Source organism: Mobula hypostoma, chromosome 12, assembly GCF_963921235.1.
Source record: "Mobula hypostoma chromosome 12, sMobHyp1.1, whole genome shotgun sequence".
NCBI classification, from domain to species: domain Eukaryota; kingdom Metazoa; phylum Chordata; class Chondrichthyes; order Myliobatiformes; family Myliobatidae; genus Mobula; species Mobula hypostoma.
Window position 1 is genome coordinate 65,044,217 of NC_086108.1, and position 24,450 is coordinate 65,068,666.

Consider the following 24,450-nt stretch of genomic DNA (forward strand, 5'->3'; position numbering starts at 1 on the left):
TGGTTTAAACCCGCTTCAAAGGGCATCAATCATACGTGTGCCCAAGAAGAACAGGGTGATCTGCCTCAATAACCATCAGAATTAGATTTATTGTCACTGATATATATGCTGTGAAATCTGTTGTTTTGCAACAGCAATACAGTGTAATATATAAAAGTCACCATTAATTACAATAAGAATACATAGAAATAAATAGTGAGGTAGTAATAACATTTATGGACTTTTCCCAAAATCTGATGGTGGTGGAGATGAAACTTGTCCTAAACATTGAGTGTGCGTCTTCAGGCTCCTGTGCGTCATCCCTGATGGTAGTAATAATTAGAGGCCATGTCCTGGATGGTGAGGGTCCGACAAGATGGATGGCGCCTTCTGGAGGCATCACATTTTGAAGCTGTCATCAGTGGTAGGAAGGCTAGTACCCATGATGGAGCTGGCTGAATCTACATCTTCCTGCAACTTTTTCCAAACCTGTGCATTGGCATCTCCATACCAAGCAGTGATGCAACCAGTCAGAATACTTTCCACAGTACATCAGTAGAAAATTGCCAAACCCTTTGGTGACAGACCAAAACTCCTCAAACTCTTAATTGAAATATGGCTGTTATAGAACATAGAACAGTACAGCACAGAACAGGCGCTTCAACCCACGATGTGCTGACCTCTTAACCTCCTCTAAACTCAATCTAATCCCACTGTCCTACACAGCCCTCCATTTTTCATTCAATTCACATGCAATCTAAGAATCTCTTAAATCTTCTCAATATATCTGCCTCTACAACCAACCTGGCAGTTTGTTCCATTGTTCCATGCATCTACAACTCTGCAAAAAAAAAACTACCTTTGATGTCTTCCTATACTTTCTTCCAATTACCTTAAAATTCTACCCTTTTCTGTCCTGGGAAATAGTCCTTGGCTGTTCACTCTATCTACATCTCTTATCATTGTGTAAACCTCTGTTGTCACCTCTCATTCTCCTTCACTCCAGGGAGAATAGCCCTAGCTTGCTTAATCTATCTTCATAAAACATGCACTCTAATTCAGGTAGCATCCTGGTCAATCTCCTCTGCAACCTCTTTAACGCTTCCACATCCTTCCTACAATCCTTGGGCACCACAGTAGCGTAGTCATCTGTGGGACGCTATTACAGCTCGGAACATTCCAGAGTTTGGAGTTCAATTCCGGCGCCATCTGTAGAGAGTCTGTACATCCTCTAACATGGAATGCATGGGTTTCCTCCCACATTTCAAGGATGTACCAGGGTAGGTTAATTGGTCATTGTAAATTGTCCCATGATTAGATTTGAATTAATCAAGTTTGTCGGGGGTTGCTGGAGTGCCATGCCTCGAATGGCAAGAAGGACCTATTCTGCTCTGTATCGCTAACAAAAAAAAAATGTGGTGACCTGAACACAGTGTTCCAAGTATGGTTTAACCAGGGTTTTATGGAGCTGCATCATTACTTCACGGTTCTTAAACTCAATTCCTCAACTAATGAAGGCCTACACACCTTACACCTTCTTAGCCACACTGTCAACTTGCATGGTAACTTTGAAGGATCTATGCACATTACTTTGAGATGCCTCTTTTGCTCCACACCTCCAAGAATCCTGCCAATAACCCCATATTTTTGCCTTCGTTTATCCTTTCAAAATGATAATAATTGTCTTCTGCACTCTGGTTGATCTTTCATTGATCCAGTTATAGTTATAATTCTATAGAAATGCTGAATATTCCAACAAGAAAATGAATCTTAGGGTTGTATATGGAGTAGAATTAGGCCATTTGACCCATTATGTCTGTTCTGTCATTTCATCATGGCTGATTCAATTTCTCTCTCAGCCCCATTCTCCTGCCTTCTCCCTGTACCCCTTCATGCCGTGACTAATCGAGAATATACCAACCTCTGCCTTAAATATACATTAAGACTTGGCCTCCACAGATGCCTGTGGCAAAGAATTCCACAGATTTGCCACTCTTTGGCTAAAGATATTCCTCCTCATCCCCATCCTAAAAAGGGATGTTATTTTCAATCCTTACTCTCTGTGCTCTCCAGATGAGGAACTCAAGGATTCAGTTGCAGGGGCAGTTCTGTGACCTGGTAACACTCAGATCTACTATGATGAAATGCTTTAAGAGGTTGATCATGGCTAGAATTAACTCCTGCCTGAGCAAGGACCTAGACCTACTGCAATTTGCCTCCCGCCACAAGTCCACATCAGATGCAATCTCACTGGCTTTATACTTGAAATTGGACCACCTGGACAACAGCAATACCTCCAACAGGCTGCTGTTTATCGTCTATAGCTCAGTGTTCAACATTATCGCTCTCTCAGAGCTAATCAGCAAGCTTCAAAACCTGAACCACTATACCTTCCTCTGCAACTGGATCCTTGGTTCCTTAACTTCTGGACTTTCTCATTGAGAAACCACAGTCAATGCAGATTGGAAATAGCATCTCCTCCTTGCTGACAATCAACACAGGCTCACCTCAAGGATGCATGATTAGCCCACTGTTCTGTTCTCTCTACACTCATGATTGTGTGGCTGTCTGGCTCAGTAGCCATCTGTAAAACACGCCGGTGACAAAACTGTTGTTGGCAAAAATCTTAGATGGTGATGAGGAGGTGTATTGGGTTTGATGGTGTCACAACAGCAACATTGCACTCAACATCAACAAGAGCAAGGAATTGATTGTGGACTTCTCAAGGGAAAGTTGGGAAAACATGCAACGGTCCTTATTGAGGGTGTCATCGTTGGAAAGGGTGAGCAGCATGAAGTTCCTGAGTGTCAACGTCTCAGAGGATCTGTCCTGGGCCAACATATTGATGCAATCATGAATAAAGCATACCAGCTGCTGCACTTCATTAGGAGTTTGGAGAGATTTAGAATAAGACTGTAAGACATAGGAGTTGTATTAGGCCATTCATCCCATCGAGTCTGTACTGCATGGCTGATTTATCTTCCCTCTCAAAAGCGTTCTCATGCCTTCTCCCCATAACCTTTGATGCCCATATTACTCAAGAACCTATCAACCTCTGCATTAAATATATACAAGATCTTGGCCTCCACAGAATTCCAATGAATCTAACAGATTTAACACCCTCTGGCTATATTCTGAAGCTATGCCCTGTGGTCCTAGGCTCTCTCACTATCCAGCTCTTTCAATGTTCATTAGGTTTCATTGAGATCCACCCGCAACTCCAGTCTTCTAAACTCTGGTGAGGACATGCCAAGAGCCATCAGATGCTTCTCATACATTAACCTTTCCATTTCCAGGATTATTATTGTAAACCTCTTCTAGGCCCTCTGTAATCCCAGCACATTTTTTCTTAAATATGAGACCCAAAACTACTCACAATACTCTAAATAAGGTCTGACCAACCCCTTATAAGCCTTAATGTTACATCCTTGCTTTAATATTCTAGTCCACTTGAAATGAATGCTAACATTGTGCTAGGGCTCCAAAATCCATTTGCTCCTCCGATTTCTGAATTCTGACCTCATTTAGAAAATAGTCTATGCCTTTATGCCCTTTACCAAAATGATGACCATGCATTTCCCCACTCGGTATTCCACCTGCCACTTCTTTGTCCATTCTCCTAATTTGTATAAGTCCTTCTGTAGACTCCCTGCTTCCTCAACACTACCTGCCTCTCTACTCATCTTTGTGTTATTCACAAGCTTGGCCACAAAGCCATCAATTCCATCGTCCAGATCATTAACATATTATGTGAAAAGTAGCAGACCTAACACCAACCACTACAGAAAACCAGTAGCAACTGGCAGCAAACTAGAAAAGACCACCTTTATTCTCTCTCCTTGCTTTGTGCCAGTCAGCCAATCTTTTATCCATGCTCGTATCTTTCCTGTAATACCATGGGCTCCCAGATTGTTCAGAAGCCTCATGTGTGACACCTTGTCAAAGGTCTTCTTAAAATTCAAGTAAACAACATCCAACATCCTTTACTTCCTCAGAGAATTCCAATAGATTTGACAGGCATGATTTTCCATTAACGAAACAATGACTTCGGCCTATTTTGCCATGTGTCTATAGCTGTCCCCTTATCCTTATTAATTACATCTTCCCAACCACTGAAGTAAGGCAAATTGGTCTAGGATATCCTATCATTTGCCTTGCTCCCTTCTGAAAGAATGGAGTGACATTTGACACATATATCACCTAAGACTGACAAATTTCCATAGATGAACTGTGGAGAGTACTCTGACAGGTTCCATCACAGTCTGTATAGAGGTTTCAACGCACAGGTTCAAAAAAAGCTGCAGAGTTGTAGACTTATCCAGCTCCATCATGGGAACTAGCCTCCCCACCATCAAGGACATGTTCAAAATCCAGTGCCTCAAAAAGGCAGCATCCATCATTAAGGACACGCCAGCCAAAACAAGCCCTCTACTATATACTACTATCAGGGAGCAGTTACAGGAGCCTGAAGACACACAATTTAAAAACAGCTTCTTCCTCTCAGTCGTCAGGTTTCTGAATGGCCTATGAACCCATAAATAATATTTCTTTTTGCACTATTTATTTATTTTTAAAATATTTCTTATTGTAACTTAGAGTAGTTTTTGTGTATTTCACTGTGCCTCAAAACAGCAGATTTCACAACATTTACGAGTTGATAGTAAACCTGATTCTGATTCTAAAGCTATTGAAATTATCTATGAGAAAAGGAGAGATTTAATAGTCATATTATCTGACTAAGCTAGTTGAATGTTTAAGAAGCCATGAAACTAATGGATAGGGAAGTATCTACAGACATTTTCCAAATGTTCTTCCAAAAAGAATCAGCATAAGTGATTATTAGCAAAAACTGAGAGTCAGTCAAATTTATAGTTATCCTTTACCATGGTTGACAAAAACGGAATGTATGAAAAAGGGAAGGGACTAGCCAGTCATAAATAGAGGGTTGAAGATCTGAAGTTGTAGGACAAGTCATATGAAGGGGAATAACATATACAAATACAGCAAATGGTAAATCAGAAAAAAGGGGTTATCATGCCATCAGCAAAAAGGCAAAGCTAAATAATGTAACACATATTTATTGATTATGCTTGTTGTAACTTGAATCTATTTGTGATCAAACTTTTCCAATAGGATAGTAATCTTCAATCACAACACTGAAATAGAGGATTTTGACCCAATTAGTAGTGTACCATCAGTACAACTGCGAGATCTGTCCTGTTCAACCAATCTGCAATGAGGGTCCACAAAAGGGACACCTCTGTATAAGCTTACAGTTTGGTCTAACCTGGATAAAAATAAGAGTTTTCTGGTGCAGTTGGTGCACTTTAACTGAGTAACTCTGTTGATCTGTTTGTGTCCAGATGGGAAAGACTCGGCAGATTTCTGCTCAGTCTTTCCCACTTAAATAGTAAATAGACTTGTGACTTTTGTGGATAAACTTCCCAAATCTCTGAAATAATTTTCACTACTGCCTCTGCATAGTGCATATGTTTCTATATTAACAATAAAAATTATATTTTTAAAGTGATTAGAATTCCTCTAGTCTCTCATCATCTCTCTCTACATAGCTTTGTTTCTCAGTCATAGTTTTCAGGAAAAATCTCATTTGGGAATATTCCACCTTTTGAGATTTTAAGGTCAGTGAGTAAGAGTTATTCTTTTGAACAAAGATAATTTCTGCAGTAAACTTGCACTGCATCTGGCCAAAGAAAACATTTAAATAATCTATCAATTACTTAGCATCAGAACACCTAAAGTAACAAAGCATCTTTTGTACTGTGGGCTTCTAACTGACAATTTTTGTTTCAATTTATAGCAGGTGTATAAAATATATTACACTCAAGGCATTATTTTATGTAATCATGCTTTCAGACATACCAGACAACACATAGTGGATACTGTCTGCAGTGAGTTAGAAGATACCTACTTATCCAGACATCAAATCAATATACTAACATTCATGCCTGAGGATTCATTTGCTCAGATCATCTGAAAACTCATGAATTATATAATAGTAAAAGTGCAGATCCGATATTTTAAAACTCATTCAGTTATCTTGAGCTCCCCCAGTTGTGTGAAAAAAAGATCTTCACAAAGGTGTTCATGATATAGATTTGCTGATTGACTGTGAATTAAATAGTATCAGTAAGGGTAGATCTCCTACAGTGTCCTGTTTACTCCATGTTAGCTTAAAAAGTTCAACAGTAATATTAGGATAGACTTTTTTTTTAACTCTAAAACATTCCCAGGCACAGCAAAGAGGAAATGCTGGAGGAACTCCGCAGGTCAAGCAGCATCTATAGAAAGGAATAAAGAGTCAACATGTCCAGCTGAAACATCTCAGCCCGAAGCATCGACTCTTTATTCCCCTCCATTGGAAAAGCTTGATCATAAATAGATTCAAGTTACAACAAGCATCTGCTTGATCTGCTGAGTTCCTCCAGCATTTTGTGTGTATTACTCTGGATTTCTAGCACTTGCAGAATCTCTTCTGTTTGTAAACATGAAATGGCCCCACATCTCTCCCCAGAATTTATGTTGTTTTACCCACTTGGCATCCCTTGCCTCACCAAAGACTCAACTAAGTTCTACAGATGTACCGTGGAGAGCATTCTAACTAGTTCTATCGTCATTTGATATGATAAGCCATTGCACAGAATTGGAAAATCTGCAGAGGGTTGTAAATTTGGCCATTTTCATCACAGGTACAAATCTTCCCACCATCGCGGATATCTTCAGAAGGCTATGCAATAATGATCCCTAAATTTTATATATATATATATAGCCAGACAGTCATAAATTTGGAGCAGCAGGCTAAGCACACAGCCTTGAGATGTACCTGTGCTGATGGAGATTGTGGAGGAGATGTTATTGCCAATCTGGACTCACTAGGGTCTGCAAGGGAGAAAGTGAGGATCCAATTGCACAAGGAGGTATTGAGGCCAAAATCTTGAAACTTATTGATTTGTTTTGGGGGGTGGGTCTGATGGAATGATAGCACCGAATGCCAAGCTGTAGTTGATAAGGGTTTGAGTTAGGATCCTTGAAGCTTATTCAGAATTTCCTGAGGTGTTGAGCAATTTGAAAGTACCTTGAAGCATAACTAAAGTATATATGAGAATATTAGGATTCTTCTCCTCTAGTAACCTGTGTGTGTTGCCCAATATAAAATCCTATCTGTATCACAAATGGATCAAGTGCGCTCAGTTTTATATCAGCATGCATTGCTGATCATGCATCCAGTGGAGGGCAGGAGAGGACAATTCGGCCCTAAGCTTTGGCCATGTGCAAGATGATGCAGTCAGAAAATTGAATTTCTCACTCTAGACTTCATTGACTTGCCATCTGTTCCATATCCAATCCCAAGCCATTGCTTTTAGCACAAAATGCCAGGCACGCATCCAGCCATAGTTTCCAGGTCATCATGGTATTACTAGACAATCTGTCACTGCATTGCTCTCAGGAATCAATACCAAGTGTAATCTTCAGGGGCAGCAGACATTTGTATTTGAAATAGCACACCCTAGGCTTATACAAAAGCTCGTACTGCCCTTGCTGAGTGAGAAAAATTGCGACAGGTTTACAAAGGCGGCATCCATTATTTATGTTGACATGGGAATTTATAATGGAACAAATTGATGCAAAATTGTCAAAATATGATGATAGGGCCTGAAGTTTTGTACTTGAGCAAAAGTTTGTGGATCACACTTGTGCAGTGTGCATCCACAATTCTTTGGAGTGAATAAAGCAATATCACCCTACTCTCACGAGTTTTTCTACCCAGGAAGTTCTAGGCTGCCTTCACAATTACATTAAAGGCAGGGTATTGCTTGCTTGTACAAGTTTAATAATTGTTATAACGTGCCCGACGCCGGCCCCCTAGGCCTGAGTTGACGTAGTAGTAGTAGTCGTAGTAGTATAACAGTTTAAAGGTTCAAATGCAAAGCTGAGTTGATTGTAAAACAACTTTTAGGGAGAATGAAATATTCAAAGGGAGCAGCTGACCAGAGAAACAACAGGCATTGCTGAAGTCACGCTTGAAGGATTAATAGACAGGAAGGAACATCTCTTTCATGGAAGTCTGCTGAGTGTTCTGTAGCAATGTGAATGAGGCCTTCTCTTCTTCCGTTGCTACCACTCAGTTAAATGGATCATTATTGTAAGAAGTTAAATGAATTTAACTGAGTCAAACCAGCTAAAGGGTTAAATGTATACCTTCCATTAATGCATTATGCAAAGTGTACATGACAGTTGTTTTTATCTGATTCTACCACTGTCCATGAGAGCAGCAGGATGTTCTACCTACATCCAGGTCATCTGATGTTATTCCTGCTCTGAACATTTTTACAGTCATTCAGTGCACAGGGTCCTTGCTGTTTAATTCAATTACCTGTCATTTACACCAACTGATCAGCACATTCTTAATAAATAAGATTTGGATAGTTGGGCTTTACAGAATGTCATTGTCATGATAATTACTGGCTATATAGAGTACTTAATGTGGTTTAACATCACAATAATTGTTCATAAAGTTTTGTACTTAATTTTGAAAGTGAAAGCTACATTGCAGCACAAGATAAACAACAATGCAACTTATGCTTACATTCTGAAATAATTTTTGTCAGATGCAAATTAGTCAACGGGCAACTTGTGTGCAGCAAATGCCCTCCAACAGATGCAGATTGCATGGCCAGTTATTCTGTTTGCTGGTGGTGGTGTTGCCAAGTAGCAGAGAGCAAGAATCCAAGAATATTTCACTGGCTATAGTCAGGACAGCTCCAGACTCATCCAGTTGTACTTGTTAAGATTGCTGATGGTGTATTTTTATAACTCTGGCCATCCCCTTTATCTCATTATGTTAATGATCAGTTTGTGTTTTGGGAAATCCATCAAGTGCCATGGCCCAGAAGTTTGGTTTGAGTCTCCAGGAGTCACACTAATTCAGATTTCCAGAGACAATGGGTGATTTAAACTGAAGGCATTGCAAATAGTGTTGAAGAAATATACATATTTCTTTGTCATTGGTTACAGATGCATTAGGAGGGGAAGAGAAATCTTTGTGATTTGTATAAATAGTGGCATACTGTATCGGAATATTTGGGTCATGTGATTGCAATCAGTAATCATGCTGATTTTCAGGAATCCTGCCAGCCTTAGTTGCACATCTCTGTTAAAGTGTTGTTGAATGTACAGAAAGGGAATGAGATATGATGCTCACACAAACCATGTCAGAGACCTGTTTCACATATCAATTACACAATTGATAGTTGCAATGTTCCTCGTGGCTGTTTGAAGTGATCTTGATATGTTTAAATTGGTGCAGTTATCAGTGCGTAAGTGTCTGCCTGCAAGCTCCCTTCACAGTGTGATAATACTTTTCATTATTGCTTCTTTGATGCAATTGATCTCAGTCTTGTGCAAGTATAAATGCATTTACCTGAGCATTCTGGTTTTGAGGTAGAAGCAGCTGTATGCCAGTACTCTGAAATGCAACATGAGCTTCCCTAGCATGTTTCTTGTCCTTTGAAGAAAAGCAGAGATTCAGTTGATTTCCCAGCACCACATCAGGAGTTAGGAGTTGCAAAAAGCTCTTCAAACTTCAGTTAAAGCAAAGGTGAAATAGATGCGAAGAAGCTTTAATGATGGGTCACTATTTTTCAATTCTCCTGTTGTCGTGTTACATACAGTATTTTATTTAGAGTCATAAAAAATGAGCAGGCTGTTCAGCCCCAAAGAACCTATCCAAGCAATCTCTTTTAAAAAAGGGCTATCATTTGGTCCCTTTCAAAAGTAAAACATTATGGAAACTGAAAATCTGATAAATGGTCACCGACCTGAAACTTTAATTGTTTCTCTCTCCCTGCTGTCAAACCTGAGAAGTATTTGCAATCCTCTTTTGATTCTATTAGTCTATTCCTGTGTTTCCCAACAACGCCCCTCTGAGGCACAATATACTTTCTGGCATACCCATTGCCTCATAGGAAGTCATTCCTTCCTGTGGCCATCAAACTTTACAACTCCTCCCTTGGAGGGTCAGACATCCTGAGCCAATAAGCTGGTCCTGGACTTATTTCCTGGCATAATTTACATATTACTATTTAATTATTTATGGTGCAACTGTAACAAAAACCAATTTCCCTCGGGATCAATTAAGTATGACTATGACTAAGACTATACTGTAAAAACATGTCTACCATATACTAACATGAGAAAAATGATTCTGCTTTAAATTTTCAATCACAAACAAGAGAAAATCTGTAGATGTTGGAAATCCAAGCAACAAACACAAAATGCTGGAGGTACTCAGCAGGCAGCATCTACGGAAATGAGTACAGTAGATGTTTCAGACCGAGACACTTCGGCAGGACTGAAGAGTCTGGAGAGTCCTGCCGAAGGATTTCGGCCCGAAACATTAACTATATTCTTTTCCGTAGATGCTGCCTGGCTTGCTGAGTTTTTCCAGCATTTTGTGTGTGTGTTGCCTGCTTTAAATTTTTATTTGTCTTTAAACCTAGCTTACACATTTACCTCTGCTGTACAGCAGCTTCAATATCAATGTGATCCTTGAGCTTGATGGTTTTTAGCAAGAGTTGAAACATCTGATTCAAGTTGTGACAATAAAAGCCTTAAGTCCCCACACATAACAATGTCCAAGCATTTTCTGTTTATTGTGAGTATGTGGTTCTCTGCACTGAAGTCTCTTTCAACAAGGTAGGAGGATGGAAATGCAGTGAGGAGCAGTTTGGATCTTCTCCAAAGAGCAGGAAACTTCGTATGACAGTATAGCCACATACCACAAAAGCTGACATTTTTGAAAAGCATTTTTGTTTCTTCATCATTCTGAGTTTTGATAATTTCTTCTTGCAAGCTCTCTTCCTGTTCTTCCACCTTGCAAAGAAATGGGTTAATTACCCAGTCCGGAATTTCCAGATCGTTCAAATCCTTGAATCCATTCTGAAAATCCTTCTTCAGTGACTGTAGATGTGAGCAGTACTCTTGAAATCACCATCAGTGAAAGGGAGTACCATACTTTCTATGCAAGGAAACTGTGAGAACATTCTTCTCCTAATATTTTGTTTATATGTTTCCAAATTTCCAATAAAAGAGGACATGGCATTTTCTGCCTAGATTAAGTTGAAATTCTCACCTTGCAGTTTCATATTTAGAATGTTCATTTTGTCATGCAGATTGGTTAGGTATGCCATATCTCCACGTTAGAAATTCAGTCGTTTCCCAAATTCTTGTCCACTTTGAACAAAAATTCAACCACAGTATCAAAAAGATCAAAGAAATATTTTAAGCAGCAACCTTTTGCTAGCCCACGCAGTTCAGTGTAAGAAGCAAGCATTCATCATTATCTGTCATAACTGGTGAAATTTTCTGCTATTCAGTGGACGAGCTTTAGTTTTGTAGATAGAAGTTATTACAAGATTCATGCTTGAAAAAAGTCACTGGCTGAGGTTTTTGGCTGCGAGATGTTGACGATGAATTACACAATGGATTGCAAACAGACTCAGGAGTTATTTTTTCATAAATGCCACTCAACCAGCATGGCAGCCTATCATGTATAGTGCTCCATCTGTTGCACAAGAAATCATGTTCCTAGTTGGAATACTTTTGCCCTCAATATACATTTTAAGCTTATCGTAGATTGGTTCTCCATTAATATTTGTTTTTATCTTTTTACAAAAGAGAATCTCTTCATAAACGTTTAATAAACCACACATATGCCATTAGCAATGACTCGTAATCTTGCACAGTTAACTCATCCAGTTGTATCCCAAATTTTGTTTCTTGTAGATCTGTGTATAGCTGATACTCAATGTCTTCACTCATTTCGTCAATACAACGAGCTACAGAGTTATTACTCAGAGGAATTGCTTTTAACATACTGGTATCTATTTTGAGAACAGTGGTGAGCACTTCTGATACAGCAGGCATTATTAATCTTTCACCAATAGTATGAGATTTTCCACATGTTGCTATCATTTTGGAAATGTTATAAGAAGCAATGAGACCACTATCAAGGTTATTTTTAACTTTATTGGCAAAGGACATGAGCATGCAATGCTTTTCAAATTCTTCTTTCATCTTCTGGAACCTTTACAGGTTCTCTTTTACAGAAGTGTTCCTGCAATCTTGATAGTTTTGTGACTTCATTAGGCAGTACAGTATTTGCAAATAAGACACGTGGGGTGTCACTGATCTGATAGGAACAAAATAAATCCATATTCCAGGTATGTAACATTGTATTGACACACTTTCTGTAGTTTTTGTTTCTTAGCAGGATTAGCATTCAAGGCTTCACCACCTTCAGACTCATAGAGATCACACCGTACATATTTATCCATCATTAATAGGGCTAAATTAAAATAAAAAATTAAATCAAACTGGGAATGCCTATCGAATGTTGATGATAGCAATGAGTTGACATGATTGGTCGGTCAGGTCTCGTGCCTCAAGTTAGAGTACCGCTTACCGCCCCTCCCAGAATCTTGAACAACCTCCAACGACTTCTATTTCCTTAATGCCTCCTTAGGACACATACCGTACCCCCCACAGGGGGGGGTGATACTGCCCCCCCTTGGGAACCACTGGTCTATTCCTTCAATCTTTTCTTGTACTCCTGCATTTCTTGTCCTTAAAGCACTCTGCAGTTTCATTTTGAAGAACACTGCTGAATCTATATCCTTCAATCAGTCTGGTACTACGTTCCAAGTTCTTCCCAATGTAGCATTGAAAAGTTATCCTCATCTTGCCTCTGGCACAAGCTTTTTCCCCAGCCTTCATCCTTTGGTTCTTCAGCTTCTTGAAACAACTTTACTTAATTTAGCTGAACTTTTAAATGTATGTAAAATACCTCCTCTTAAACTCTCTTGCTGTTAAGAGAATATCTGCTGCTTCTCCACTGTATAATGTAACATCCTTGAAAACATTCTGGTCCATCTATAGGTTCCTGAAACTTCAGGGTCCATCTTAAAGTGAGGCACCTAAATTTGATATTATGGAAGAAAAAAAAGAGATGTATGAATTAGTAATGTTTATTGGCAACAAAAGCGGTGGCTCGGCAGTCAATAGTGGTGCTGCTGCCTTAAACTTCTATTAGTTCTGTACTGATCTTCGATGCTGTGTATGAAATTTGCATATTCACCCTCGTCTCTGCGATTTTCCCTGGCACACTTAGGCTACGTCCACAGTAGACCGGATAAATCCGTAACCGAAGCTTTTTCTCTTCGCTTTGACCCTCTGTCCAGACTGAAGTGGCCTTTTCCTCCCCCGAAAATTGAGCTTTTCTAAAACACTCTCCAGAGTGTTTAAATCTGAAAATGCCGGTTGGCCATTGTAGTGTGTACGGGGTAACCAGCTAATTTTAAAAACACTGTCATGACGTGCCAGAACAAATGGTGGCGGCAGCGAGGCATTTCATTGTTTTCTTGAACACAACCTCCAACACCACAGCAACAATATCTGACAATAGATGTTCAACAGCCTAATGTAACATTGTAAAGAAATACAAGACAACTCTGATGCAGACATGTTTTATACGTTTAGCAAGGTGCTCTATTAATGTATTGCTTGTGCAAACACTTAATAGATGCAATTGTCACTTTTGCCCAGTAACTCGTTTTATTGTACATGTTAAATACAGCAAAATAGTACACAAAATCATGACAAAAGTAAAGGCAAACAAATAAGGTAACAGCAAATTTCACTTTTGCCCAGTAACAAGCCTTATTGCACTTAGTTGTAGCTGTCGTCCATTTCATCAGTGAAGAGACTATGGCTGTAGGAAATGTTTCTGGAGAAACGCACACCAAGTCTTTCGTTTGGCAATTTCCTTTTAAGTTTTTCTAGTCTATAACTGGACAAATGTGCGCCAAGTATACCGTTTCCTCTTCGCTTGTTTTCTGTGTGTCCTGCGCATGCCCAGTAGGAGGAGATTTGCCCAAATACCCGTTTTAATGTGGACAGAGGTATTTTCAAAAATGCCTGGTGTGGATGCCTATCGTTTTTACGCAAAACCGGCATTTTCAAAATCATTTGGTCTAGTGTGGATGTAGCCTGATTTCCTCACACATCCCAAAGTCGGTTGCTGAGTTAATTAACCACTGTAAATTGTTCCTCATGTATGTGACTGGTGGGTGGAGTTATGGGCATTTGAAAGAACATGTACCTGGAGGAATGGAATTGATGGGACTGGTCTGACAGCCAGCATAGTTTGTGTGCTAAATGACCTCATCCTATGTTGTAAGGAAATATAATATTCTTAGTATATTAGTAGTTTATCCTTAGTGATTAGTTGACCACCTTACTAGAATACAACTTTTACTTCACCACTAAAGCTGATGGCATGAATTATCTTCATCTTCAGAAGTTTTCGGATGACTCTGCCATAGTTGGATGCATCAGCAAGGGAGATGAGGCTGAGTACAGGGCTACTGTAGGAAACTTTGTCACATGGTGTGAGCAGAATTATCTGCAGCTTAATGTGAAAAAGACTAAGGAGCTGGTGGTAGACCTGAGGAGAGCTAAGGTACCGGTGACCCCTGTTTCCATCCAGGGGGTCAGTGTGGACATGATGAAGGATTACAAATACCTGGGGATACGAATTGACAATAAACTGGGCTGGTTAAAGAACACTGAGGCTGTCTACAAGAAGGGTCAGAGCCGTCTCTATTTCCTGAGGAGACTGAGGTCCTTTAACATCTGTTGGACGATGCTGAGGATGTTCTACGAGTCTGTGGTGGCTAGTGCTATCATGTTTGCTGTTGTGTGCTGGGGTAGCAGGCTGAAGGTAGCAGACACCAACAGAATCAACAAACTTATTCTTAAGGCCAGTGATGTTGTGGGGATGGAACTGGACTCTCTCATGGTGGTGTCTGAAAAGGGGATGCTGTCTAAGTTGCATGCCATCTTGGTCAATGTCTCCCATCCACTACATAATGTACTGGGTGGGCACAGGAGTACATTCAGCCAGAGACTCATTCCACCGAGATGCCGCACAGAGCGTCATAGGAAGTCATTCCTGCCTGTGGCCATCAAACTTTACAACTCCTCCCTTGGAGGGTCAGACACCCTGTGCCGATAGGCTGGTCCTGGACTTATTTCATAATTTATTGGCATAATTTACATATTACTATTTAACTATTTATGGTTCTATGACTATTTATTATTTATGGTGCAACTGCAACGAAAACCAATTTCCCCCTGAGATCAATAAAGTATGACTATGACTATGACTATGACTATGGATGAAACTGACTGGCATTTGGGCTGTTATGTTTCAGTATCTTAATGCAAAGAAGGAAAAACTGCCTATGTTTAAGACAAGCTTGGATAGATTTTTGCATTGTAGGGGAATTAAAGGTTATGGGGAAAAGGCAGGTAGGTGGAGATGAGTCCATGGCCAGATCGGACATGATCTTATTGAATGGCAGAGCAGGCTCGATGGGCCAGATGGTCTACTCCTGCTACTATTTCTTAGGTTCTTATGTTGTAAATCCAAATTAAGCAGGAAATGCTAGAAATGTCAAAAGGTCAAGCAGTGTCTGTGAAGCGAAAAAGACAGTATTAATATTTAAGGTTGATTTTTTTTTGTTAGATATCCTTGTTGGACAAGAAATAACATAATTCAACAGTAATTGAAAAGCAAAATAAACAGTCCTGAGAATTAATTCACCAATATTTCCAGCATTTTCCACTTTTATTTACATTGTTATGAATTGTTTTTCATCCCTCTCTTCATTGGAATCCTGTATTATAAATCTCCAACAACAACACATAAAAATTGCTGGTGAACGCAGCAGGCCAGGCAGCATCTATAGGAAGAGGTACAGTCGACGTTTTGGGCCGAGACCCTTTGTCAGGATTGTCGTTGTGCCTATTCCTATAGATGCTGCCTGGCCTGCTGCGTTCACCAGCAATTTTTATGTGTGTTGCTTGAAATTCCAGCATCTGCAGATTTCCTCGTGTTTGCATTTATAAATCTCCAAACTGCTTTTTTGCTCAAATCGTGGTCTTCAACTTTCATTATAGGTTTCACTTTTCAAAATGTAAAGATTATTGACTTTTGTTTAATATTGAATAACATAAGAATTGTGTTCAATTCACTATGAACTTTTTGTCTTGATGAATTAACTTAGACAGAAATGGCCAGGATTCTACAAGAGTTCCAATAGAAGTAAGTAGTGTAATGTAACTATCATCTCATAATAATGGGATAAGTATTGCCAGTTTGCTGGTAACAACCATGGAGTAGGAAGAACTATGTGTTGTATACAAAGAAGAGGGCAAACTATCAAGAGATCAATCTATTGCAGCAGATGTAGGTACTTTGATCACACAAACAGCAACACACAATGAAGCTGAGATTCAAGAGGGAAGTTCTGATTTTTAGGGTACTTATTGTTTCATGTTTTCTCTCAGGGGTAGTCATTCATTTATTATTACATAATGTCACCACTGCTATGAATGTTGTGTTTGAGGTAACACTGCAGGATAGCATCCCTATCTATTGTAGCAAATAAGATTTAACTGATGTTTTGGTTTGTTCCAAGTTGACCTACATCATTATCAGCAGGAACTACCTCTTGTAGCTTGAGAGGGAGCCCTGTTCTCAATGGCTGATTCTCCTAGATTACAGAGCATTATTGATTGTCACCTTCTGTGTATTGCCAACAATCCTTTGGCTTACTTTCAAGAATTATTACCTGAGAAACATGTAAACAGAGTACGTTATCAGCACAAGCCAAATAACTCACAGATAAAACATTTGAGAAGACGGTTTCTCTCTTCTGATACACAGTTTTGAATAATGATAGTCAGTGGATGAATGGACTGAGTAACCTCTTTCACCGCTAATCATTTTGACACAATGCCACATAATATTGCCATTGTTATTTGTAAAGGAACTAATTAAGAAGCAGTTCAATGGTCACTAAGTTAATATGCTTTAGGAGATCTTTCATTTCAGAAAAGGAGAAATGCTTGAGTGTCTCATTGTTTCATTCATTCTGAGGTCTCTGCATTAAATAGGCACTTTCATATATTCTTTTGCCCAGATTTATACCTTCTGAAATCTTATTAGTATTACTGTGTTCTTCACTGTATGCACTGCTTATGTCAAGTATATTATTCTCTTGGTTGATGAATGTTGTTTTCTCACCAGTGTTTAGATGACAGACTGGAAGACATATTTGCAAGTGAAATAATTTCATAGAAGTGGCTTGTGATTCTTAATGGCCTGTGATTGTACCTTATTCCTATGTTTGCCATTTTTGTGTTACATTCTTTTCTTAGCTTTGAAGGATATACTAAATTACACATTCAAATAGTCATAGAGTTGGCCTTCAGCCACTATGTCCATTCTGACACTTTTCACCATCGACACTAACTCTATGTGTTTGCATTAGGTCCATATCCTTCTAAACCTTGTTTATTTAAGTACTTGTCTAAATGTATCTAAAATGTTGTGATTCTGTCTGTCTCTATCACCTCCACTTGTGTTGGGTTCCAGATATTAACCACTCTCTGTATAAAAAAAATAGAAACTGTCTCCTCAAATCCCCTTTAAAGTTCTTCCTCTCAAATTAAACCTATCCCTCTTACTTTCAATGTACAACATGTGAAAAAGTGTCTGATGACCTACCCTATCTGCATGTTTTGAAATTTAATATAACTCTGTCAGGTCACCCTCAGTCTATTTTGCTGTCAGGAAAAACAAACCCAACTTATCCAGTCTCTCCCCATTACTGAAGTCTTTCAATTCATGCAACATCCTAGTGAAATTAACAATCTGCTTCAGGAACTCAATAGGTCAAGCAATATTTGTGGGTAGGAAAAGGGGATTTCAGGTTAAAAACCTGAATCAAGACTTCTCCAGCAGATTGCTGTTGCTCCAGATTGCAGCATCTGTAGTGTTTTGTGTCTCCAGCATCCTAAAGAATTTCCTCTGCATTCTTTGCAGCACAACCACACTCTTCCTAGAGTGTAGCAAACAAAACTCCACACAGTACTACAATCTAACTACAGAATATCAGAACTCTTATATTCTACGTCCTGCTGTATGAAGACTACCATTTCATATACCTTCTTCACCACCCTATGCATCAGCATTGACACTAACCACGGTCTAACCATAGAACACCACAACTCTTATATTCTATGTTGTGATGTATGAAGACTACCATTTCATATACCTCCTTTACCAACCTATGTATCTGTGCTGCCACGTTTAGGTAAATATGGACTTGAACTCCAAGGTCCCTCATTCATCAACATTCCTTTAAACCCTATCTTTGATTATATATATCTTATCTGTTTTTGACTTCCTGCATATTGTTCCTGCAATGTCAATTGAAAATGCATAGTTGCCTCAGAAGCCTCATCCCCTCTCTATATTTGCGAACTATTGTTAAGATTTTTATTGATGCAATTTCTGTAGAGCCAGAGTTTGAGCCACGAATTTGAGAACAAATTGTTTGTACAAATTGCCATCAGTAGAGAGTGTTTGTTTATTTATGTAGCCATAGATAGAAATACCTCTGAAAGACTGTTTATTGAAAAGTTTTGATGGTCCTTGAGAAGCTGGCATGAGTCATGCCTTAAGTAACTGCCATCCATGCATTGCCTTGGGTACCTGTCAAAGACAGGAGACTCCAGGATTTTAACCCAGTGGTGATTAAAAAAACAGCAATTATATTTTCATGTTACTTTACATATAGTTTATGTGAATACTTGCAAGTGATGAAATATTTTATTCCATTGGATGCACTGTATAAATTCAAGGTATTGTTATGTTGGTGTTCCCATGCACCTGCTGTCATTGGCATTCTGGGAGTTCAAGGTTGCAGGTTTATAAAATTGCAGATGCTGCCAATGAAATATTGGTGAGTTGGTGCTGTTCATCTTGTGGATGAGGTATGCTATAACTCAATCTACAAGTAGTGGGGCAATGAAATGTTTTGTGGTGGTGAACCAGTGTGCAAGAAGCAGGATTGAGGGGGAAGTGTAATTGAGACATTTCTCACTACCCTTTCTCCTCTCTGCAATGAAAACATACTTTTCTCTCACTTTTCCATTTCTAGTGAAAAATCCTTAACCTGAAACATTGAAATCTCTATCCATTAATACAGCTTGGTCACTCACGTTTCGTGCTTTTGACCTGGATCCTGCTGAGTTTCTTGAGTGTCAGATTTGCAGTCTTCGTGCAGAGAATAGTTCATTACACTCTTAAAGTGATGGAAAACTTTCCATGGTTCTATTGATGAGTGGGAGTTGGGCATCAGTAAAGGTTGTATCTTTTATGGTTATTTGCAGCCATGCAGAGTGTAAGCTACGCAGAGAGTTTAACCTTCAAGCTTTCTTAACAGCTCCGAGACATAATCATTTAGGCAGGCATCTTCAAGCTCTGAGAGGAAGACAGCTGAATCCTTTTGAGCATTTGTGGGCCCTCCCTTTCAAATATAGCAGTGCATGCCATGACAATATGAGATTATTGTGTACATCACTATTTTGGAAAGTTCTGAAGTAACACTAAGACATGACCTGATTAATGTGATCCCTCACTAAAAGGTATTTAATAGGTTACATTTTACTGTATTACAGTTATGTGCACCTGATTGGAGATTTTTCCTGCTGATGAGGATATCAAATTTCACAGTCAGCATTTTGTGATAAATAAATACAATTTCAACTGTACTTAAAGTAGTCAAAAGGTGCATTTTTTTCATTTTTTAGTTTATGATTTTAAGAAACCTGAGTCTGTGGGGTTGGCTCCAGATTTTCTCATGTTTTGCGTGACCATTCCCTTTGGTATTTCATCCAGAATATTATTATATGATATGTTTAGTGAAAGTAAAGATGTTACTAAAATGGTAGTGCTACAATGTATAAAATCTGTTATTAATATTAGTCTATCAAATATATGCCCCTTGCCTGACCAGACAAAAATAATACAATATGTTCAGTTGAGGTGTGTGGAGGATCTGATTAAAAAAAAAAGCTTTTGTTTAATTTTATGAATGCCACAGAATTGTGCCTGGTTTGAGAAAAAGACTTTGTTGTTTAGCTTACTATCACATTTCTTTCACACCGATGCTGCCTCCATTAACTATAATCATTGCTTACAAATCCTTTTCTTTAGCTGTGGTTTTGACTTATTCATTATTATTTTTACTCTGTCCCACAGCCAAATGGAAGCAGCCAAGGCAAAGTCCATAATCCATTCCTTCCCACCCCAATGTTGCCACCCCCACCTCCTCCACCTATGGCTAGGCCTGTGCCTCTGCCAGTGCCAGACACAAAACCAACTACCACATCTACAGATGGAGGAGCAGCTTCACCTACTTCACCCAGTAAGTGTACTTTAGCAAACCCCATGTATGTTATATGAACATAGAAAGTGCTGGTCCAAGCATTAGGTCACGCATCTAAATGTATAAAAATGTTAATGTGGATAGCCAGTTGGTTAATCCTTTTTTGTTATAAAGTTACTTTGCATCATTTTCATGCATCTGAATGGAAGATATCAAGCTGTACTAATATTCTTTTTCACTATAGCGTAAGGTTTTCTTATTTTCTCCTGCAATCATCTATTTGCTGGCTTCCAGATAAATCATGCTTTTATTTCAGTCATTAATTGACCATTTTCAATGGTGTTTTCTCCCTTAATAACGTGAAATGTGAAAACTGTTCAGGGTTTTCTTTGCATCTATTTTCAAAAATAGTCCCATGATAAAGAACTTATTAGCAATGTGCCTTTGTCCATGACTTGGAATGAGCCATATGCTTCAGGCTTGTAAAACGGGAGGACGATACAAGAAAGTAAATGGGCAGCTTGGACTCCCACCTTTGTACCTGATACAATTTCCAAGAAAGTCAATAAATACTTATTACCATTAGTGCTGGGAGTAAGACCCTAGTTCCAGTTTTACTATATTCACATCCAGAGTTTTCTCAATGAAATTTTCACAAGGATTGATGGAGACCTTAAAAGAGAGGTAAGTTTCAGGGAGCTCACTCATGCTCCTTCTTGACCACTTTCAGACTATTACTATGCATTTCCCCACCCTGACATCCTACAAAGGGCACTGGGACACTGGCAGAAAGGAAACTCCATGCAAGTCTCAGCTGAATTTTGCATTCAGAAACCTGCAGCTCTACCCATGTGGCAGCTTCAGGCTCTTTTCTCTTGCCATTCATTCATTCGTCAGTATAGTATACATACTGCTCAGAATATTTAAAAATATTGATCTATAAACTTCCCAGAAACATTATGCCCACAGTATAAGAGAAGTTAGCAGTCCCATATATTAGAGACACAGAATCACTGGTGATTTTAGACTGAGGTGCATGCTTTTTTCCTTTCAGTTAATAAAACCATCAATATGATAGACTAGAAGGCATAAGCATAGATGGGATTGTTGAGGCTTGTGACAGTCATGTGTTAAATCATCTCACTATTTCATAAAAAAATCATGCATGCATGATGTAATCATAGATTGAAACTTGCTATTCTCTTGTGAGTGGCAGTAGGTTTACAATACAAGGGGGAAAATGTCTTCTGAAGTAAGTTGAGACTAAGCATGATGATACATTGCAGAATGCTTTCCAGTGAATTCTGACAATGCTGCTGGTAGCATAGTTGAAAATATACTCAAAATATATGTTTCTTTGCCTCCAAAATTGAGACAATGAATGCATTTATCTATTTATTTGAAAAATAAATAGTAAGTATGTAATAAGTAGATAATAAAAATGAGGCAATAAGTGTGGTAATCTATTCCTTGCAAACTACATTACTGCTTCTTCATTTGCATGGATCAAATGTAAGATTAATTGAACCTGCCTGCAATTTGGAAGGAAAAAAATTAGAAGATGTTACTTTCCATATTTTACTTCCTGTTGAGGACATTTTCAATGTGACGCTTGGTGTCCTAACACCAGAAGTTTCACCTCCTAATTTGTAGGTCAGCCGATGTAATCAATAATGGGAAGCCATTCTGCATCTTGTCAGTTTATCTCTAACTGAAGGTGGGTAGCAAAGGGTGGCTGCATCCAGCCTTGGCGGGGGCATTTTTAGAGGTAGCAATTGAGATGAGAATTCTTCTGACTTTAGTGTGTAGCGACATTATGGAGATCAGTGATTATTCCTCACACTTCCAACAAGTAGTTTCTCTGACAGTGTAAGAAATACCCAAAACAAACATTTTGAAGTCTGCTTGCAATATTGCTTAAATTTCCAGAGCAAATCTGACCCCAACATTTGTAATATTTTACCAGCAATTTTCAGTTGAGCTTCATTAAATATCAGGGACTTTTAAAAACAATGACAAATCAGGTGAATTCAAACTGTAAGATCACCTTTTTGGCCCATCATTTACCTCCCACTGTTCACACGAAGCATGAAAGAAATAGCCTGAGCAGTTTTCAACTTTCTAAAAAAAAAGACAACTTGTTTGCCTTTATTGTTATAAATAATTTTAATAATTACATTAGCAAATGCCTACCTATATCCTGTATTGAAATGTTGCCTTTGCTGTATACCTTGAGTGACACTTCCACTTCTGTTATTTATGTTCTTTTAACACGCATGCTCATGTTGCTTCCTCATTCCTCAATTCCTTGCAGTGCAGATAATAGTTGATATTAATCAGAGGCATTTTCTATGACCCTTGGCATTTCTGTTTCCACGATAATACATCTTACAAGAAATGAAATTCCATTATTGTTTTGCGATGGAGGATTGTTGCAGGACTGTGATTATCGCCCCACAAAAAGAAAAGGTTGTGCCTTTGTACGCCTGCTTTTTTAAAATGCAAACCAAAGTCTCTCAAGCTTCAAGTTCATTATCAGGGGGTTAAAAGGAGTACCAGACATAAATTTGGGTGAGTGCTTCTACAGACCCTGCTGTCTTTCAATCAGGCTTAAGATGTGTGTTGTTTGCGTGCAACCCACTGCTGCTTCTTGAACGCATGTATCCCTTCCCTTCACAGCCTATTCGACACCCAGCACCTCCCCTGCAAACCGATTCGTGAGTGTTGGACCACGGGATCCCAGCTTTGTAAATATCCCTCAACAGCCACAGGTGGGCAGCTTTGAACCTTTTTGTATCCAGTTTAGCTTTTTGTGGTCTTGTTTCTACATGCAGTGAGCTGCAATCATACTGCATAGTAGGGATCTTTCAGAACTGACCTTATGCTCAATCTGCAAAGCAGAAGTATTTTCAATAGCCCGCTGTCTGGAAATAAAATCCATGCATTCTCTAATGTTGCTTGGCAAAAAATTAGTATTGTGAGTAATTACAATATGGTAAAATGTCGTCGCTTTTTTATTTTAAAAATTCTTTCAGATGAATATTTTCCAAAGTACATCATTTGGCTAGTTTTGAATGTATATTTTTGTTGTGCTTTAACGTTTAATGTCCCAATAGAGAAAAAATAGCAGAAGTCCCATTTACAATATGGATTACTGGCTACATATTTTAACTCAAGACCTATAGGAGTTCAATTCACATACTTTAGAAGACCAATGTTAGTTTAGTTAATTATTTGAATCTGTATTTCTCTAAGAAGGAAAACTCTGATCTCAAGCCTCCGCTGCCTTGCAGCTATACCCGCTCATGGGGAAGGCTTTGGAAGTAAACCCCGAGGGAAAAGTTCGGAGCTGGAGTCCCTAAGGCAGTCCTACATTGACTTCAATGCTGACTGGCAACTTCTGCAACGCTGTTGGTACCAGACTGTACAGGCCTCTTAGGGTCCATCAGTTGTGTGGAGAAGGGGAGCTTGCTACATGGACAACAGCTTGTTCTCCATCCCGTACTGCCCAGGCTTGTGTATCTAGACAGCTAGGATGAAACATCCATGGTCAATTCTGACTGACAGAGGCCTCAGGTTTCTCTAATACTTCTAAACCTACATTGTATATTCAAATTCATGGGCTTGAGAGAGATTCTATAATGTAATATTAAGAATAAGAATGTTCAGAGCACATCATCACAAAAACCTAAGATAGAGAAGAAGGAGCAGGCCATTCACCAACACCCCCCTCCCCCGGTGCCTCCTACCTAATCAGTAAATTTGTGAGAACATAGGCCCAATCTGCATAATCTCTCTACCAAGGGCAATATTCCCATTCCAGGAATCAATCTGGTGAACCTTGATAATAGTTCCTCATCACAGGTGGATCCTTGCTTCAATAACATGGCCAGACATGTACATGGTTTTCCAGGTGCAATCTTACCAAGTGCCTGTATCATTTCAGTGGCATGTTTTCTTATTGTACCACAATGTTCTCACAATTAAAGCCACTGTTCTGTTTACTTTCATGTTTACTTGTTGCACCTCCGGGTTAACTTCCAGTGATTCATTTACAAGAACATTCAAGTCCTTCTGAAAACCAGTGATTTTTAATCACTTATCACAATTTTTCAACATTATTTTCTCCCATTTATTTTGCTTGGCCATATCC

At 38.9% G+C, this 24,450-nt stretch overlaps 1 protein-coding gene across 7 annotated transcripts in view; it reads left to right on the forward strand.

Moving 5' to 3' along the window:
• nfia (nuclear factor I/A) overlaps nucleotides 1-24,450 on the forward strand; it is a 580,788-nt gene that overhangs the window by 502,717 nt on the left and 53,621 nt on the right. For 6 of the 7 annotated variants that reach the window (XM_063064289.1, XM_063064291.1, XM_063064287.1 and 3 more), the window contains 2 exons: nucleotides 20,171-20,336; nucleotides 22,977-23,068. In XM_063064289.1, coding sequence (XP_062920359.1) covers nucleotides 20,171-20,336; nucleotides 22,977-23,068 — 258 coding nt within the window. The remainder of the gene's footprint in view (nucleotides 1-20,170; nucleotides 20,337-22,976; nucleotides 23,069-24,450) is intronic. The other variant, XM_063064294.1, reaches the window with a different exon arrangement.